This window comes from Plectropomus leopardus, chromosome 22, assembly GCF_026936395.1.
Source record: "Plectropomus leopardus strain MGB_pleo_1.0 chromosome 22, ASM2693639v1, whole genome shotgun sequence".
NCBI lineage: Eukaryota > Metazoa > Chordata > Actinopteri > Perciformes > Serranidae > Plectropomus > Plectropomus leopardus.
In genome coordinates this window covers 14,425,862-14,446,978 of record NC_142197.1, presented here as the reverse complement: position 1 = coordinate 14,446,978, position 21,117 = coordinate 14,425,862, and the positions used below count along the sequence as shown (strand labels likewise).

The window sequence follows — 21,117 nt, the reverse complement described above, 5'->3', positions numbered from 1 at the left end:
GTTCCTTTACTTTATATGTATCTCACTCATTTATGTTTTTATGTTGTGTAACAAGGTGACATATTATTATGATAAATGCTTTTATTTATTTTAGTAGGCTACTCCAATAGTATAATACCATTTTCACTTGCAGCACTATCAAAATCATATATTGTTAAACATAAAGTGATTATCTTCATTATGTCTCATTTAAGTGTAGAATTATAGTTCCTACCTGTTTTGTCAGATATAATGTAACAAATCGTTTGTAACATGAGCGCTACACAAATTGTTGTCGGCCCCTTTAAGAAAAGTCACATGGCGGTCACATGACGCGGAAGTAGACCGAATTGTTTCAGCGTTGTTGTGTTTACATCAACAGCTCCTCGTTTACATACCGCGTGCAGGTTCGTTGAGTAAGTAAACCGTTCAGTTATTATAATTTCTGCATCAAAAGTGTACGCTCCTATATGAAAGACAGGTATGTGCTTAGCTGTGGTTGATATGGCACGTACAGCTCTGTGTCAGCACAGGATTTATGTGTACAATACGGCTGTTACCGTAAACAGACGGGCTATTACGCATGTATCACCTTTGATTAAGCAGACACAAAGCTACTATTATCTTGCAGAGCCTCCTTATAATATATTTTAAGGTGCACCATATCTCTAATTGCCTCTAAAATAGTATTAAAGCCGTGTTATTCAATGCTGCCGTTTAATGTACGTTTATAGTGTACAATTTTTTAGATTCTGAAGTATATACTTTTATGTACACATAAAGAACTTACCTCAAGTGTATGAATTATGCCAAGTAAATATATATACCTTTTTTGCCTTTAGTATCACACGTTTTTAAACATTTTATTTCTGTCCTTTTCAGGAACAGGACTAAGTGAAACCTTTAGCTTTTGGATGAAGTGACCATGAAGCAGGACAGTGATGCTGTGGACGTCCCCGCGTGCTTCATATCCAACCATGAAGGTTTTCTTGGAAGCATCAAAAACTTAATCAGAGACTTTGTGGTGACTGAAATCGACATCAATGGACAGCGTGTTAACACAGCAGCAGCCACACAGACACCATATTGCAGGGCCTCTGATAAAAACAATGAAACCAGTGCAGACTGTAAGAGGAACAATTACTCGTCAGTCTCACAGGACTCTGATGTTTCAGCTGATTGTGGGCTCGATGTCACCATACCTAGTCCAGGCAGTTTTGATTTAAGTGTGATTCTAGGTCAGTCAGTCAGCGATGAGCTCGAGCAGTTTGTGTTGACGCTCAAAGAAGAGCCCATCAAGCAGGAGCTCTCTCTGGGATCCTTCGCTGACAAACACCACAGAGCCAACGTCCACCGGGCCGTCAGACACCGCTTCCCCTTCCTCATGACGGTCACGATCCAGCCTGAGATCAGGGTGAGGGAAGACCCGGACTACAGAGAGCTCTCCAAGCTGGTTACAGAGGACGAAGCAGAGGATTTCTTCAGGTTCATAGATGCCAAAGTGCGAGGCTCGTCCTATACATTTGGACCTGATGACAATAAGGACCACAGGACCGCGGTCCACCACTTCCTGAGCCGAAGGTTTGGCAAACTGGTCGAAACTAAAAGCTTCACTGACCAGGGGACGACTGCGATCTCGGTTAGACTGAGAGAGCAGGGGAGGCCAAAGAAAAGAACTGCAGAGGAACGTAAAGAAGAAGACATTTACACTGGTATGAAAATAGACTTGCAAGTTTGAAATTATTCATTACTTTTTGAATGGATTGAATGAATTATAGTCCAAATAATGAGCATTTCTAAACACAGCTGTGTTGTGTGTCTTCTTCTTCAGCTTTCACTCTGCGTAAGGAGAACCTGGAGACTCTGGAGGCCATCAGCTACATGGCAGCAGCTCTCGGGGTCCTACCGTCAGATTTCACCTACGCAGGGATCAAAGATAAAAGAGCAATCACCTTCCAGTCCATGGTGGTAAAGAAGGTCTCAACTCAACGGTAGTTTTGCATTTCCTTCATGGCTTGTGGTTTGGGGAATCTTTTTTCCCTATTTACATATTTGCAAGATGAAAAACTGCAACAATCCTAATATGTTATGGTTCTTTGCTATTGTTTGGGTTCCCTTTAAAGCCTCAAAATTAATGCCAGAAATCAGTGTGAAACTTATGCTTTTTTTCTGTTCCCACCCCCTTTTTGTATTTCATGTGGTTTATCATTAGGCTGAAAGAGAAGACAGCTGAGTTTGAGAGGAGAGGGATGCGTCTGTCTCAGATCCGCTCCGTCAGCGAGCCTCTCAGGCTTGGACGTCTGCAGGGGAATCACTTTGACCTGGTGGTTCGTGAGCTGAGACCACACGGGGCCAGTGACGCACACTCCTCTGACGCAGACGCGCACACTTGTCTGGCAGCTCTTGTAAAGGAAGCAGTGGAGAATGTCAAGGTATTATTCAAATTTTTTTTTTTATTTTATTTTTCTTTTAGTTTATCGCATCAAACACTGTCAACTTGTGTACTTTTCAGCACAGTGTATGCTGTCAACGGTGCATATTGTCACATGCTTGTTGTTGCTCTTGTACTGAAAAATGAAATAAATCTTCTAGTATGTATATAAAAAAGTAGAGAAGCCCATTACTGTTCTTTTCCATGTTTTTGTGACACTGATGCATTATTTTGAGAAAGTTCCCTGTTATTTTAAGATACTAAGTAGTTGTTTTGATAACATTTGTCATTATTTTAATAATGTTTGTCATTATTTTTTCAGATGCAATGTCATTTCAAGATACCAACTCAATATTTTGAGAAAGTCTGCTTTTATTTTATTAACATTTTTTTTTCTAATTTTGAGATACTGAGTTCTTATATTGATAGTTTCTCATTATTTTAAATACTTTTCTCACTTTCATGACATACTAAGTAATTATTTTAAAATACAAAGTCATTATTTTAAGAAAGTTTCCCATTCAAAGATGCCAAGTCATTATTTTGAGAAAGTTTCTCATGATAATGGGATCCTTTTTCACACTGGCAGAAATTGGCTTCCATACACAAGTATTATTTTTTTTACTTTTGAAGATTTACATCAAAAGTCTGTGGATGTTCATCTGTTTTTTGTTCTCTGCAGGCCAGAGGTTTTGTCAACTACTATGGACCACAGAGGTTTGGGAGCATGCAGAGCGTCCAGTCTGACCGTGTGGGGCTGGCTTTACTCAAAGAAGACATGGTTAGTGTTGTCATGTACATGAGCAGCTGTTATTGCCCCTCATGCTGTGAGATAAGAGGCATCACTGACGGCATTAAGCCTGAAACACTTCCAGAGGGAAGAAAAGTGCCATCTCAGTAAAATCATTCACATGTATGCCCGATCAGACTACACAGTCCTGTATGTGTTCTGATGTGCGTCATTGCGTTTGTGTCAGGTGAACGCTGTGCATCTCTTCTTCACTCCCGAGGACGGCAATGATCCTCAGAACCACGCTAAGAGGCACTTCCTCCAAACAGGTGAGAGCCGGGACAACACTGACGACTTCAGTTTCATTTTGACCAAAGATGATGTGAAAGTTGCTTCCCAAGAGCTTTTAGATACAGCATTTTCAGGAACTATGACTTTCTTTGGGTGTCTTTTTGCTTTTGCTGCATTATCCCTTTAATATTTCAGTAACTACTCACTTCCTCACTTAAAGATTCTGCAGAAATGGGTCATATTTTGTAGAAAAAGATGTTGTAAATTTGTAAATTTCCTTTATGTGAATCCTTTTTTAGCATGCTGTAAGCATTTTACTCCATCACTTTCTTGTCTTTTCTGCTTCTCCCATATTCAGATAACGCTAAGGAGTCTTTGGCACTGATGCCGTTGTCAAAGGCCAGGGAGCGACTGATGCTTCGGGCCCTGAACCGCTATGGTACAGGTCCAGATGGTTGTGCCCAAGCCTGGCTCAGCCTGCCCCACAGCATGAGGGTCTTCTACCCGCACGCTTACTGTAGCAGGTCAGCTCCAAGGAAAATGCATTTTTATAGTATTCCTGCCCAGTTCAAACACAAGAATATTTACAACTTGAGCTCCATGGTAGCAACTGATAAGGATGTCACTCATTTGCACTTTGACAGAGATTTTGAATGAGGGAGACAACATTATACATTCCCCAGCTAGATTGTCTCATTCAGTTTTAGGGTTTAACTTAGCCTAAATTTTTGCATTTGCATGTACTATTGTCATTACGGTTGAGTCATTACGTTTGAGTCACAAGTCTCTCTAGATACATTTTTATTCAGTTTGCTGCAAAATAAAAATGTTTTGTAACCTGTTTTTAAAGATGAGACTGTAGTTTGTATTGAGAGAGCTGGAAAAGGACATACCTCCTTGCAATTTCTGTAAAATACAAGCAAAATATTAGTGCACTGTTTTATATATATGAAAACATAATATATTGGAAGTAACATTAAAAAAGATAAATGTAATTGATAACAAATTGGTTTTTTTTTCTGATCACCGATTAAGTTTGGTTTAGAAAAAATTGTTGTTGTGTAGCAGAGTGGATCATTTTCATCCAGATGGTCAGTAAAGCCAGCTCTCACTGCCTTTATTTTTATGAATAGTAATTGTGATCTGTCTGTGGTCGTCAGAGTGTGGAACGAGGCGGTGGCACACAGGCTGACCACTCTGGGTCACAGTGTCAGGGGAGGAGATTTGGTGTGGAAGCAGGAGGACGCTGGAGAAAGCAGCTCTGCTCAGGTAAGAGAGGATGATCTGTTTTTAGGTATAGAACATTTTCAGCCTTGGTGGGTCTTTCCATATTTTGCAGACACCATACCAGCACTACTAAACGTTTCTTCTTTGATTTTCCAGATCCATGTGGTGACAGACCAAGAGGAGCAAGATGGAGTGTACACATTGGAGCATGTAAGTAGTTCAGTGAAATACTTTGACTTCAAATGCTGCTATTTCAACTATCTCACCACTGTTGCTTTTGTATTTTTTTCAGGTGTTACTACCAATGCCAGGAAATACAGTGAAGTATCCAGAAAATGCCATGGGGACTTGGTTCCAGGAGAGACTGGCCAGAGACGGACTGGTTGACTGTCGCTTCAGAGTCAGCAGCCTCAAACTAAATCTGCCTGGGTGCTACCGCCCCCTGCTGGCCACACCACGCAACCTCAGCTACCAGCTGCAGAAAGCAACCTGTGAAGGCAGAGGAGGAGAAGAGGGGATGGGAAACAGCAGCAGAAACAGTGACCTTCAACTGAACGGCACAACAGTGGAAGGGAAGCAGGACTCTCTCACTCTCACATTAAACTTTGACCTGGACTCCTCCTGCTATGCTACAATCTGCCTCAGAGAGATCATGAAGTGTGACCCCTAGAGGTCAGGGGACATTGCTCCAGTTACATTTCTACATACTACATATTATTTCTACATACTTTGCGGAAAAGAGTTTTCTTGTTTTTAGTTTTTGTAACTCATTATTGTGATACCTTATTAATAGCCTTTGGTTTGTTGTTGAAGTAAGAGCATAAAATTGTGTTTACAAATACAAAAAAAAAATGCATAACATGCAATTGATAAACAAATTTAAATGTAAAACCGTGTAAACAGTATTTGTGTTTTGTGCCATGAATAAAACTTTTAGACATAAATGTTTTTTCTTTTAGTTTAAATTTATTAATACTATTAATATTGTTATTATGCATTAATTTACTTTTAGAATTGAAGTAGAATTGGATTTTTAGAATTCAGTATACATTTTTTGGTCACTTTACATTGTGAACACACTGCATACTAACAACTTAGAATTAATGTTACTAATGGAATTGGGACACATTTTATTATCACTCATTTTTTGGTAATTGCACCATCCACTAATCACCACTAGATGGAAACAACATACAATAATAGTTAGTCACATAATTTGGCGCTCCGACTCCTCTCAGGTGGACTAATGTAAAAAGATCATTTAAACTTCTTCATTAAAGTGCGAATGTATTTTATTTCCTAAGTGTCCATCAAATGACCCTCAGCCATGTTAGCGTGATAGTGATTTCCTTACCTGAGAGAAAACAGCACCTGCACTATATAACTGAAAGGCTAATGATGTTAATGAGTATATCACACTCCCAATCTGGTACTAAATCCATGGTGTCTGTTCATATGATCCTCTCTCACATTTAAAAAAGCAGCAGGAGAGCCATTTGAGAACTAATATGAAAAATAATGAAGCATAAAACCCTGGTGTAATTACGGTGCTGAGGGGCAGCATTCAATCTGTGTTAAAATTGAACAAGCTTCGCCTCCTGTGACTAATCTGATGCAATTTTGATGAGAACATTTAAAGACAGCATAGAAAACCTCCCTCATAAGCAGCTCACATTGGATATACCTCCAGGCTATTTTTTTTTAATTCTCATTACTGTAAGCAATTGACTATATGGATGTTTTAGTTGGAGGTGGGTTCTGACATGCAGCCTGTCATCAACCCATTGCACAGTTTGATAAAGTGCCTGCCTGTGAGCTAAACTGTCTGCCAAGGAGACGCATTAGCAGTAATGAGTTTCTTCACTGTTTGAAGACTTTTGTTACAAGATGACACACTATCCAACAGAGAGGAGATGACTGAAATCTTTGCAGTAACACTTACAGACGAAATCCTACACTGGGTGTAAAGAATTTCTTACCATGGGAAAATTTAATCTCGACAGATATCTTGCAAATTCTTCATGTTTCTTTCTCTCATAAAAATATAGTCTTTTTTTTTGGTTTCACATAGTTACATATTGACATTAAATGAGATTTAATAGGAGTGGTGTGATCCTCATGTCCCTGCAGGTGGCATAAAAGCTGCATATTTAAGTGTGAAACACCTTGACCGCTCAACAGTCTTATTAAATTCTTTAATGTAAGCTTGCCTGCAGATGACTGAGTATGACTCAGTATTTATAATGTAAGAACCAGTAACTTTTACCACAGAGAAAACTAAGAGGTAAAGATGAGACCCTAGTGTGTTTGTTTGATGAAGGAGCTATTCTGGTGTGGGAGTTGTATCAATCCTCTTGTCTAACCCTCTGAAAACTAAAATTTAGTAATATGTCAGGGTTTTCCTTTTAAATGTCTGTCTTTCATTGACTTCCTTTCCTGTCAAATTTGCATAGATTTTTACCAATAGATTTCATATCTACTTCAATTCCAATGGCAGAGCTGGGGTTACTTTAAAGTGCGGTGGTGATCAAATAATTAAAAGTTTCTGAAGACTGCAAATCCCAAGATGCATTCAAGTTATTGAGTGTAACACATTGGAATAATTTCAGTAATTAACAACTCAAACCTAAAAGTTCTGTATGTGACATTCAGAGCTTTAATATAGCAGCAAACCATTTTTTAATGGTAAACTCTTTTGGCTGTGCTTGCATATTATTGCATGTGTGTATCCCACTGGCTAGCTCATCATCGCCGCCTTGGCATGGCACTCATACGGCGGTTACAGACGATATCAGGATACAACTGTTAGCTGCTAGCCACCGGCACAGCAACCTCCATGTTGAGAAATGTGTTCAGACAACACTTTCTTTAAAGTGACTCCTCAAGAAATACTAAAAAAAAGGAAGTAAAGAAAACCCAAACTTGAATATCATAAAACAAAAATGGCCAACTGGAAAAAAAAAACCTAAGACAGAAAATGACTTGATAAGGTTTCCCTCTCTCTTCCCTCTTTTTAGCAGTTCAATTTAAGATATTGCTCCCTTCAAATATGAGCATAATCAATCACCAGATACATACTGTACTGGCACACTTTGACTCTGCACAAATACAAAACACATTGTGCTGAGTGTGTGTGGGTTATTCCAATGCAGTTGCAGTTGAAAAAATATCACTGGTCTGATTCTACACTCCAGATAGGACCATATCTCGCTGAGCTATTATTTCTTCTGCACAGACATACATGGGTGAATGACTTTTCTGCATCCTTGGGCTGAGTCCCGTTCCAGCCGGCTGTAGATAAATGTTGACCCACTTCAGGGGCAAAGATGACAACTTTACTCCACGTCTGGCTTAGCTGAAAAGCAGAGCAAAGGCTTGAGACGAAGAACGAAGTGAAAGGTTACGAAAGACATTTACCATGGACGTACAGTGATACATTTCTCTTCGCCAAGAGAAACCGAGGAGGAGGGGGGAAAGCTGAGGATTGTGAAAGACAGAGAGCAGTATAGCGTTCTCTGGCCAAGATTTTTTTGTGGCCCTTTAACATATTTTCTCAATCAGCCTCTTACTAAGAGCAACGGGGGCTGCATGAATACAAACTTTTCTGCCAAAGTTACAATCATATTGGTCATTGCAGTTGAAAGTTTTTGTTTTCTCTTTGCTCTTTTCACTAGTTTGAAGTAGGTGCGGCTTACTTGAAAAAGCTGATATCACATATTTTTGTGCACTAATAAAAAGTGCTATCTTTATTTCACAAATGGATGCATGCAATTTTTTTATTTTTTTGGTTATTTCAATGTTATTTATGTCTTAGGTTTTGCATTCTCAACGCCTCAAAGAATGAGCCATGGCTGGCTCCAGTGGTCAGTGGAACAGCATGCTGCACATGCATGGCTGGTGTAGCAGAGTGTTGCACACTGGTTGGGGCTTTCTTGTTTAAAATTGAATTAGCACAGCACAGGACCATAACAGCCACTGACATCCCAGCCTGCTGGATGAGTCCCAGTAGTGTGGATAAGGTCCAAGAAGAAGTGGGCTACAAGAGCAACCTCTCCTCTGGTGCAGCTAAGAAGGCGATGCATGACAAGTGTATCAGTGAAGAGAGAAGAATGTCAGTTTTCAGTCTGAGAGAGATTAAGGAATGACAGTCATGTCTGCTGTATGTTCTGCTCTGATAAGCCTGTTCGGAGTTTATAGAAATGTAATAGTTACATAGACGAAGATCTTCATTCATGATTAGACATATAAACATTCCAGTGACCTTTGACATGCCGTAGCTGTCTGTCCTCCAGTCAGTTGATTGGCAAGTACACCCATGTTTTTACTAGAGCAAACACTGATATGGGACTGACTGTGCATGTGGGAATTTTGAAAATGTGTGTTTGCAAGCTTGTCTGTGCCTGCGAAAGAGAAAGCAAAAGAGCGAGCTTATGTTTTTTCTAGGCCCCTGACAACCATGCTGCTGCAGGAGTATTGTCCAGACGTGACAGTCTGTGTACACAAGGTGGCTGAGCACAGTCAAGAGAGGTCGGATGGAACCATAAGAAACGCTGTTGCTGCGATGTCAAAATGCATTTCGACTAATCTCAGCAAAAGAAAACAAATTCTCCCACCGCTGTGAACTTATTTTTACAGTATGTGCCTTTTTACTTCTAAGCGGCTACAATGATGCGAATATCCTCTGTTTAGTCTTTAGGATTTCCAGTGTTTTCTTTAGAGCTCCTACACTTACCATTGCAGGACTTATTTGGAGTAATATATTTAACTGATGCACTTAAGTGACATTCTTGGAGTGGGCTCTTGGATTGGATTCTGGCGTTTTAATTGGAGGGATTGAAGCTAACAAGGCTCCAATTGTTGGAAAGCAGAAGTCAAAACTGGCCATTGAAATAATCTGGAAATGGTTTTAACACATGAAATTCATATTTAACACATGGAAATTACATTTAAAGCTCCAGTGTGTAGGATTTAGGGGGATAGATTGTCAAAAATGGAATATAATATGAGTATATTTTCTTTAGTAAATAATCACCTGAAAATTAGAATTGTTGTGTTTTGGTGATCTTAAAATGAGCAGGGATATAGGAATATAAACTGCTCGTCCACAGAGATTGCCATCTTCATTATGAAGCAGCGCTCTTTAAAAGTACAACCACTAGACCCCTGTGCTGCCCAGAGGCTGCTCTGTCACCCATTTGGTGTACCCTAGTCAGTGTCCCACATGTGAGAGGCCTGCATGTGGAAAATACACTGACCTGATAACTGCAGCTGAGCTATTGACAAGCGGAAAGTAAAGAAAAAAACATGACTGTGTCAAATGAGATTGATTTGTGGGAAAAGTAATGCTGCAGTGCTTTGGGAGTATCACTGGATCCTGCACATGTAGAGCAATCAGATCCATAGCACAAAAAGACAGTGTGTGAAAGTTAGATGGGACTTTCTCATGATGTGTATCTACTGTGATATGAATTCATTTAATTCAACCCATTCAGAAACAAAACCCCGTAGTATTAATAAAAAAAGGCTGCAGATGCCATTGTTAAAAAACCACAGTTGCACTTAAAACCCCCCAGGTGTGTGTCTAACTGCATGAGTGTGAATCAGACGCTGGTGAAAAACGGCATGCATGCTCAGTCAGCATTCCCTGAAAAGGTCATGATCAAGGATTTTACACCATAACATAACAAATTCATGTCATGTGGTTGAGCCTAATTTAAAAGATACTCCAATTTTTGTGTCCTTAATTATGGATTTACAGGTTTATTACCAACAGCAACTGCAGCACAATGGTGTTGCAACCATCGTGGAAAAGTAATGGAAGCCGAATGTTGGTGAATTTTAATCTCTGGCAGCAAATGAAGCACAGATCCAGCACAGCTTTTTTCTATAATAAAATATAAAAAAGCCATTAAACATCTGGCTGCTAAAATATAAAAAGTGTCTGTCGATTTTTGGATCCGACCACTCACTGCGCCTGGCCGGTGGAAAAACTTAATTTCCTGCCCTGTTTGTGACCCAACAAACAACCCAACTTTTAACACACTCAGGCACAACACCAATCATGGTAAACTGCTTGCACATGAGCCATTAATGGGTTACTTGCTATAAGTGGGAATTTTTCTCACACTGTAAAAGTTAAGAAAAAAAAACTGTTAAACCTCTGCCTGGGTACAGAGAGCACTCTGTGCCAGAGTGGAGGAATCTGTTGACTGGCTGCAAAGCACAGGGAGGTGAAGGAAAGCTCATTATTTTTAATGGCATCTCTCCACTGGGTGAGAGAGGGAGAGAGAGATGAACCATAATACTATCTTAGCGCGCTCCAGACAACACTGAGACCTTGTGGAAACGTAGGCAAACATGCACACCCATGCTGTCACATAAAAACCAAAGAACATGAACTGACAAAATACATTTTGTCTTAAAATAATGTTCTATTCATTTCTTTTTTCTTTTTTTTTAATGAATCAACACATTAAACAAAATAGTTTAGTTATATACACCAAAACTATTTTGTTTAGTTAAAGATTAAAGGTCCTATATTATGCTCAATTTTGGGTTCGTACTTGTATTTCCGATTTTCTGCCATTTCCTATACTGTCAGTCTGAATATAACTGTATTCACCCTCTGTTTTAAACATCCTATTTTAGCATCTGTCTCTTTAAGCCCCTTAGTACTTCCTTGTGTGAGTATGTGTGGAAGATAAATACACTCGTCTCTCCACTGGCTTTGTACACAAATGCACCACCTCCAAAATTCGCTCTCTCTGAACACACCTTTACTTTCTAATACACAACTTTAAACAGAGCCGGGCTATCTCCTTCCTGGTCTTTATGCTAAGCAAACCATCTCCTACTTCCAGCTTCAAACAGTGTTTAAAATACTGTCATGGTGAAAGAAATCTCAAACTTTCTCTCACTCTCTTTCTCTCTTACACACACACGAACAGACAAACTCTCTCACACACACACACAGGCCTCAAGAGGCACATCACAAAAATTTGCCGTCCTGTATCCTCTCATTGCCATCAACTTTTCTCTTTCACATCTATCAGTTTCTCAGCGGTGTAGCCGACTGTAGTCCTGTAATTACCTTGTTGACTAAATGCCAGCTGTGTGTGTGTGTGTGTGTGTGTGTGTGTGTGTGTGTGTGTGTGTGTGTGCATTTGCAAAATATGTCCATCTGTGTGTGCGTGTGTTCATAGACAGATAGGAATGAAAATGGGAGGCAGGCCACTTCGGAGCAGCTGCACCGGTGCGTCTGTTGGGTTCAGTGCCCGAGGAGGAGAGAGTGATTGATGGAGCCGCTTCCTGTCCTGGTAGAGGTTATTTAGGAGCTCTGAGGGACCATCGTTATTTCCTGATGCTCTTAAATATCCCGCTCTACCCCCCCTTCATTTTTTTCCCTTTCTCAGTCGTTCACCCTCCTCTCTACGAAGCCCCCTGCCCCAGCTCCCCTTACTCTCCCTCTTGTTTTACAAAGGAATGACAGATATTGTTTACACATGGCTGGGCTGATATCTCCATACACTAAGTTATCTACACAGTATCTCACATTGAGCCATGCTTAGACCATTAGATAATATGTTGGGGAAAGTAAAAGCACTATTTATCAGAGATGTAAGCTAACAGACACATTATAGCGTACTAAAACTGGACACGGCACATACTTGATGCTGTTATTCTCGCTCTGTGTCTATACAAACAGTCAGGCATCAGGCCAGTGGTGCATATCTCTCTCCTGTGATTGTCCACTCCCTTTCTGTTTACCCCAGTTTTGATGTCTATTCTCTTGTTTTGTTACTTATCCCACTTCTTAATTTTTTGTCTGCCTCATATCTAAACTGTAACAAAACCTTAAGCCTAATAAACTAAAGCAACTGAGCTTAATTATTCCCAAAACAAACAAAACACCAATGTCTCTGAATAAGTAAAAGTTTGTAGTGGGAGCCTGTCTCTTTTACTTCACCGAAAATTATGCAATCATTTGCAAGAGTATAGTGAGTTGCCGTTGTCTATACATATTTGTTTTCCCAAAATTACATCAGAACTCTATTGTCTCATTTTTCCATTGTTTTTAGGAAAATCAGCACTTTAATGTACCTTACAATAAGTACCATGAGTTCCTTTAACCCAATAAACCACAATGCATGACTGCTAAAGCATAATATAGCTTTTAGATTGATTTCCTACCTTCCGGGCAACCATTGTTTTAAGTTAATTTCACAAAATGCAGAAATTCGACACTAACTTCAGATGAGAAATCCATCATAAGTAATCCAGATGCAAGCAGAGGCCATTGGCAGCTCTTCAACGTTAATGGATTCAAGTGAGCTTTGACATGAAAGGTTTGGGTGCCAGAAATAATTGGATTCATTTGCTATGTTAATGAATAATGAAACATAATGCTAACCATAAAGGGGAACTCCCCCGATTTTACACATCAAAGTCTGTTTACAAGAGTAGTGCTTTTTGCACATCTGGGGCCTCATTAAGGATACATTTCCAAACTGCTTCTCCTTTCTTAAGTTTCACAGATAGGAAAAATACTATCCTCCTATAACAGAGGTAATTTCTAAACTCACGACTATGTCCTGTGTATCTTAGACCTCTTGTCTTATCTTAAGAAATCGGACGTATGACTGAAAATTCCATTTTCAATCAGCACTCATCCTGTCATGCCTGTATCTTTAATTAGAGTGAACCAGTGCGCTACTCAGAATGGAAAAAGCCATAATATTAAGGCTTTAACTTGCTGTTGGACAGCTAAGGTTGCTTTCATTGACAGCAGTCATGATAAACTTGTGATGAATTAGTGGTATGGATGCTAAAAATAGCCACACCCCTGCAGTCGATACCCATTAATACATGATTCAGGAAATCAAGTCGCCCTCAATTGTCAAAAAAAGTCATGACATTCACTCAGAAGACCTGTGTTTGCGTCTCAAAGTCACTGTTGACTTCTTATTACAGCATAGCCTATAACAGTAGGCCCTATGTAGTATGTATGTAGCATGCTATACTAGTGATATAAGTGACATATATCACATTACAGTATTGATAAAGTACTCATTTAATACCACCATGATGATTTTTCTAAACCTAGCCAGGTAGGTTTGGAGCAGAACTGCAGTCGTTTTAAAGACATGATTAAAACTGTGACTGTTAGAAAAGTAAGATATGAAAGAATTTGGCCAAACATGCAAGTTCAGCAGTCTATAAGAGTTAGTAACATGGACCCTGCACTTCTGTCCAGGCTTGCAAATATGATGTGACACATAAAGTAACACAGTACAGAGATGCTCCACCAAACTAAAACCACAACGAATAAAACCCTATTCAAACCTCCATACTTTTCTATTTTAGGAGCCCCCACATGTTTTTGAAATTCACAAATAGCCTCTGTCCTGTAGCTAAACGTGCACTCACTCCAGAGAAACTGAACATCACTCGGCCGGTCTTTAAACCCAATTGACACTAACTGCTGGTGAATAGGGCAGAGACAGAAGACAAAAAACAAAGGGGTTGTGAAGCAAGGAACAGAAAGTACCAAGTATGCAACAGTTCAATGTCTAATTAAATTTACTATGAGGGGAAATTTGCCAAGAATGGAGCCATTGTTTCGGGGCAACTGGAAAAACCTGACATGCATCTGTGCGTGTGGTTCTTTTTAAAACCGTTGTTCTGCAGAGGAAATGGATTCGGCGCAGTTCGGAGGAGAAAAAAAGACAGAGAAAAATCATTCATCATAAATGGACATGAAAACACTGAGTTTTGTTGAGTAGAATCAACAGCGCACAACAGATGGTATGATACACGGTCGGTTTGGGAATGAAACGGTTCAGGCCACACACAGAGAAACAGATATTGCATTTTGTAGATGTTCTCAGTGATAAAGGATAACTGCTTTGGAACTACATAATATGCAATCATGCCATGTCTGATCCAAGACACTTCAGCCATTTTTCCCTCTTATCAGCTTCTTGTTATGATTTGTGTAAATACACAGCCTCAATGGACCGCCATGCCCTCTTCTTTCATTTACTGACATGGTTCTTTGGAGGAGAACAACATCTGCATGTTTCACTGATCTCCTATGGAAGTTCAACACATTCAGATAGAGACATGAGAACATCTGTCTCAGCCTATTAATCCCAAATGGATTCATCTCCAACATCAACACAATCGACTTGTCAAAAGAAGTGTCATTGGAGGGCGAGTACAGGGCGCTGGGTTCTCTTTGTTTGAATTAGAGTTGTCACACAGAAATGCTTTAAAGGAGGTTAACTTTCATTTCAAGCCTGAGAAAAAGGAGGCTCAAAGGACGTCTGTTCACAAAAACAATCCTGATACACTGCTGTAAAATGATCTTAAGTTATGATTAGAGATTATTACAGAAATGGTTAGGTACTTTTTTAGAATATGAACTCTTCCTGTATAATATGAAGTGGAATTATTAGCACTGGAATTTCCTACCAAGAGCTTGACTGTACCAGTTCGAAGTGGAGACTCTAGACTTGAGTGGCATGTTGTGAGGAACATGCTGACATTGTTGAGTCACTAAAAGCCCCAAAATAAAGGCTTCCATTATAAATCACTGTACCACTATTGTGAAAAATTGGCTGTGCTAACCTTAACTCCAACCATGCGTCCAATATTTGACACTGGCAACAGACCAGGGTGTGAAATTCATCAGCCTGTTTCAAAAGCACTTTTCAATTCTCCTTGCTTTGTACAGTCATGTGGAAAAGGCTGCTCATAGTGTCAACCATGGCCAGGAATTCAGGAATGACTCAGGGCTGCAGCTCTTGACTCTGACATTCAGTTTTGTTGTGAAGTCTGTGTGATTTATTGAGATAAGGGCTGAGAAGCTGTGGACCTATAGTTGATTTCCTACAGGAGTCATCTCATACATCGAAGGAATTTCATCAGAATCTGTCAGAGCAGATCAAGGAGATACACTTGTGTTGAATATCCAGCATTCGTGGAACAAATTCTGACATGAAAACATCTGAACATCTGCTGCGGTATAAACTGTGCGATACAAGGTTTCCTCTCTTCTGTCATATCTGGGTTGTTGACTCAACCTTTTTCACGTGTTTTCTTGTTGCTCCACTGGGAGCGAAGACAGAGGAGGAGAGAAAGGGAAATTACTCTACTTGGGTATATTTAGACTTGATGGTTAAAGAAACATTATCTAAACGTTATGGCTGATAAGAGATAGAAAAAGAAAACAGTGTGCTTATGAGCAATTACGTAACCCGTCTCTTTAATTCTGTTTAATTCTTGTGCTCTCCTGTGAACAGCTCAATTGGGATTAGCAGTGCTGACGGCCTAATAGGGACCAAAGGATCAAGAATAGGTGGATACAGATCGTTCCCACCAAACTCCTTTGGACTTTCCCTTATTTTACACCGTAACGCATACAGTTTCTATATCATACAATTTGACTCACAACAGATTTTCTTTGTCTCAGTATATGTGTCTGTTCTTTGTCTTTCCATGTCTTTTCTAAAACTCTCCCCCTTTGTGTTCTCCCTTCTGCTAAGTGAATGACTTAATGGACTTTGAATGGGTTTTTAAGAAAGCCAGACCTCTGTGGTTTGGAAAGCATGTGATGGTCAGGCAGGCTGGGTTTTAGGTGCTGTCATACATCTGAATTATTCAACTACAAAGTGGATAGTATTACTCCTTTAAGACATCCAAGACAAAAATTGTAACCTCATTATGAGACTATAAAGGGGCTTAGCTGTGATGACCAAACTTTAACAGATGGATTTCTTTTGTGTAGATACAGAGCTTAGCAACTGGAAAATAATTGGCTCGTGTTGTTTTTAACATCTTTCAGTTCATTGTTTTAATTTTATGGCCCACCACTTTACTGTTTTGACTGACTCTACGTTCTCATCCTCTCAGTGAAAAAGTTTTAAAAACCTTATGAATACTACTCACTAGCATTTGACAACAGATTGAAAAAGTTAGCAACTTCCCAGTGAACATAGTGATACATTTAGTGGCAATAAATATTGAACTTACATGGTGGACAGACTCACAACTTCATGATTTGAGTGATGTTTTATAATAAGGTTGCCATATCAACTTTAAATTCTTACACTGCTCCCAAGATGTCAACAAATCAGTTAATTTCTGTTAAATAGTGTGTTCCTTTTGAAAAGATATTCTCCAATGCTTTCTGTAATTTTAATATATATTCAGAGTACCACTGATAATAATGGTAATGTCTTTGTGGAACACATGAAATTATCACTCAGTCTAGTTGTTCTTGTGTATATAAAATATTATATTAAAAGAAGAAAGATTTTTATAATACTTTGTATACTGAGAGTATTTTCCCAGGAAAACACTTAGTGTTTCTGTAAGAGCATTTCTTAAAGGAGTTGTATGAAATATTCAGAGTATTAATATCACAGCAAACAACTGTTATTACGCTTCCTCTGTGTGTGTATGTTTTAATCTGAGCTTCTCTGTTTTTTGTTGTGATAGAAAGGACGGCAATGTGCACATATTACTGTGAATCCAGGTGTGTGTGTGTGTGTGTGTGTGTGTAAACTATCCCACTGACTAGATAACTGCTTCCCCTCTGCACTCCGCTCACAATGACGTCCCACCTCACAGTAGCAAAGTTGCAGGAAAGCATAGTGCTGACCCACCAGTTTACCCCAATGTTAACAATGTTAGCTCTGGCAGCACCGTTCCTAATTTAAACTGCCAGCTCAGCCACCTCCATGGTGAGAGCCATGGGCAGGCAATCCTGACTAAAAATTTGAATCGTAGATATGCTCTGAATGTTATACATACATAGCTCCTTAAAGGTGACAGTGGAAAAGTTTTGTTTCTCATGTACACCTTGACATGGATGGATGACGTTCTCTAATAAATAAACACACTATATTTTAAGCCATGCATAAAGCATACAACACTTACATTTTGGAAAAAAAATTATAATGGTGTGACATGCTGATTTGGACGATAAGAAATTCCTAAATTAAAGAAAACACCTACATGAGAGTCTTAATGGAGTGCTAGGCCATTAAAAACTGCCAAAACAGCTTCAGTATACTTTGGCATTGAAAGTGTTTGACACTGATTTAAATAATCCCGCTGGTGTTCATTTAGGGTGAGGTCTGGGACAGCCAAGAGGGTGTTTCCACTGCAGCTGAATAGGCAGGTTGCAGCACCTGAGCAGCTGTTACTCCTTTGTAAAGAATTTAAATTGACACATAGTCAAAGTTTCTACCATCTGCATCGCAACACAGTACAGAAGTGCACTGTAAAATATTACTCTGTTGATCAGATCAGGACGTGCCCCGCTCCTGCTCTTGCTGGATCGCCTTCCCTGTCCTCACAGGTCCTGCTGGAGGTATGATATCGGCTGACACATTCCCACACACACAGTCAGACATGGGAGAGTGGGGTGGGTGGGCAAGACAGCAGAACCTGGCTCCACACGTGCCTCACTGCCTCTGTCAGAACTGGTCCATGTAGATATGGATGCAGACACCTACGCAGATGATCAACATAGAGATGTCCTTGTGTACGTATAAACTGAAAGAGTACACAGCATGGAAAATGTGCAAGAAATGAAAAAGCATGTGCACGTGCACTGAGATAAGAGAGGGGAAAAGCTCAGGCTGTCGACCAGATTAAGATGATTATCAGAGCTGTGTGAGAAAAAGGCCACAAGGTTTCTAGCAAGAGAAAGTTAAAGATATGAGAATAGAGAAAACAAAGTGGCACAAAGGAATAATGTGACAATTTTGATAAACACCCTTATTGCCTTTTTTGCCGAGAGTTAAATGAGAAGATCAATACCATTCTCACAGTATATACAAACTATTGCCAGTGGCCGGTTAGTTTGGCTTAGGTGAGCATAAGGACAGGAAACAGAACTTGTCTAACTCTTGGCAAGAAAGTCAATAAGCACATTCTTTCAAAAGGGAAATAACTGTGAGACATTTAGACACACTGGTTACACTCCTGTGAGGTCCCTGAGTTTTGTGAAGTATCTGTGATGTTCATGTTCCCATTGTGACCCTCCCAGTGCTTTTACAACAACCCCCATAGGACTCGTATTCCACAGGTCGACCCAGTAAAGGGTGAGAAATGCGCGTCAAAGTTCAGCAAACTCACGTGAATAGACTGACAACAACCATTTTACAGTTGGAAAAAACACATGCCTTTACGGGAAGATTTTACTGTTATTTAGTCAGTGTGTGTGTATATTGTACTTGCTACATAGTTTGGACCAAAACATGTTTTTTTTACATGTAGTGAGAGACAGAGTTTGAAAAAGTGAGTGTATTTTGTCTGGTCTTTACTTCTTAAAAGGGTTTGAGGGTTAAGACCATCAACTGAACGAATAATGGACATAGGTAACGTAATGTCAGCTATGGTTTGTGGACTGTGGTGGACTGCTATTTTGAAGCATAGACTTTAATAATACCTAGACAGAGGAACAAAGATGGCACCTATTAATTCCAATGGAGTTGCCCCCCTGACGTACAAAGTAAAAAAGTTTGTCTAGTCTTTGAGTGTACCTCCACAGTATGTGGCCTGCTGAACAGTGTTTCTCCCACTGCCCCACCTGCACGTTCACCTCAGCTCATAGACTTTACATTGAGATGACGTCACAGATCTTTGAATTGCTTTTCTTGGATCCAGTTTTACAAAGTTTTACAGAGTTTTACAAAAACAACCCCCCCACCCTTGGCTCAAAACTTCAGAATAGAAAGATTCATTATTGACCTTGTTTGCAGTTCGAGGTGTCCTCTCAACCATTTTACGGATGTGTCTTTTAAAATGGTGGTCTATGGGGAAAGTGCTCTCTGGGCTGCAGAGGATTTTTTTTTTCTGCAATACCACAAGTGACCACAGGATAAATGTTAGTTGTGATGGTTAAGGTTAGGGTACAAGGCTAGGAAATGCATTATTTCAATGAGGGTCCTCACATAGTCAGAAGTACAGGGATGTGTGTGTGTGTGTGTGTGTGTGTGTATCTGTGTGTGAGAGAAAAAAAAGAGGGACTTACACTAAATCTGTAACTAATCCATTTCCCACAAGCATCAGGCTCTCTACATCTCAGCATCACCGGTTTACGACACCACATCCACATGTTCAGCGCCGGCTGGCGGGTAAACAAACATGTGTTTGTGATGTTTATTGTCTCTGGCTTGAGGTTTTACCATCGAGCATACAGTTTCATCATGAAAAGTACTGTGGAACCACCCCTCAGAGCACAGTGCTGATTAAGGACAGATCTGCTTGTAACAATAGAAAAAATGCAAGAAAAAAAAAGGTTTTTGAATATATAAGGAGCTGGTTGGGCTGTATGTTACTGATATGTCACTGATTGTATTGTACAGTCCTGAGGCGTGGAATCTGTCCTGCTACACCAACTTATAGGAAAACATTCTCCATATTAAATAGGTCTTAAGGGCTATATATGATGGAAAACAATAATTTCCATAATGTTGGCCATCCGACCTTTTTTAACCCCAAAGGGACCTCTATCCTGATTACACGCCTCCACCCATGGCTCCGACTCAGAGCAGTTAGATGGTGGTCTTCTCAGTCTCTTGTCCACTGAGGAGAGCCGCTTTTTGAAAATCAAGTTTCATTGGAAAACAAATGAAATGATCTCATACACTGGCGCAAATGTCAATTTAAAAAAAAAAAAAAAAAAAGGTTGAAGACATTTTGTCAAAGAGGTGGTCCGTGTCACTGTGTGGCTGGTTATTAGTGTCACAGGCCATCACCTTCAGCCTGGATTAAATCTCCATAAAGAGCCTGAGCAATGTCCCAGACTAAACTCTATACGACAGGATTTAGTGAAATGCGTCTAAATTAGCGTGTGATAGTGCCTTAATGCCTCTGACTTGTTTTTTTTTTCTTTCTGCCATTTCTTCCCCCTGCTTGGCCATGTGAAAGCTGCAGCCAGCCAATACAAACTGGATCAGGTTAATAGTTCCGTCACTAATGGATGTTATTGTTGAGTAATAGGAGAATTCACTGCCAAGCTCTGTCATGTTAGAGAATTGGGATTTGACACTGTATAAAATAAGTAGATGTAGCCTCTGTGTCTGAAAAGCGATGCAAATGCAGCAGTGATTTAAGCATTTCTCTAAAGGTCAGCAGTGGGCGACTTTATTGGTTGCAAAAAGAAGTCTGATTGTAAGAAGTGAGAAAATTACCCTACTTCTCACTTAATTTATTACCTCAGTAAACATTTTTCTAATGAGTTTATGGTCTTAATCACTAGTTTCAAGTATTCTTCTATACAGCATGATGTTCATTTAGTAAACTGTGGTCCCATTTAAAGTATAATAGACTATGCTTGAGGGTGTGGCGACTTTTTAATTGAAAAGTTGCTACCGCAGTAACCTGTCAATCAGGACAGAGGCATATCAGTGAGTTTCCTTGACACTGTGTATGTGTTTTTCAT

General features: G+C 39.7%; 1 protein-coding gene across 1 annotated transcript; it reads left to right on the top strand.

The window, feature by feature from the left end:
* Positions 1-265: 265 nt before the first annotated feature.
* pus7l (pseudouridine synthase 7 like) lies at positions 266-5,602 on the top strand. The gene is made up of 10 exons (XM_042511456.2): positions 266-395; positions 862-1,691; positions 1,811-1,970; positions 2,192-2,411; positions 3,093-3,191; positions 3,388-3,469; positions 3,790-3,955; positions 4,592-4,700; positions 4,815-4,868; positions 4,951-5,602. The coding sequence occupies exons 2-10, from the start codon at positions 905-907 to the stop codon at positions 5,326-5,328; spliced, it is 2,055 nt and encodes a 684-aa protein (XP_042367390.2). The 5' UTR covers positions 266-395; positions 862-904; the 3' UTR covers positions 5,329-5,602.
* Positions 5,603-21,117: the final 15,515 nt, after the last annotated feature.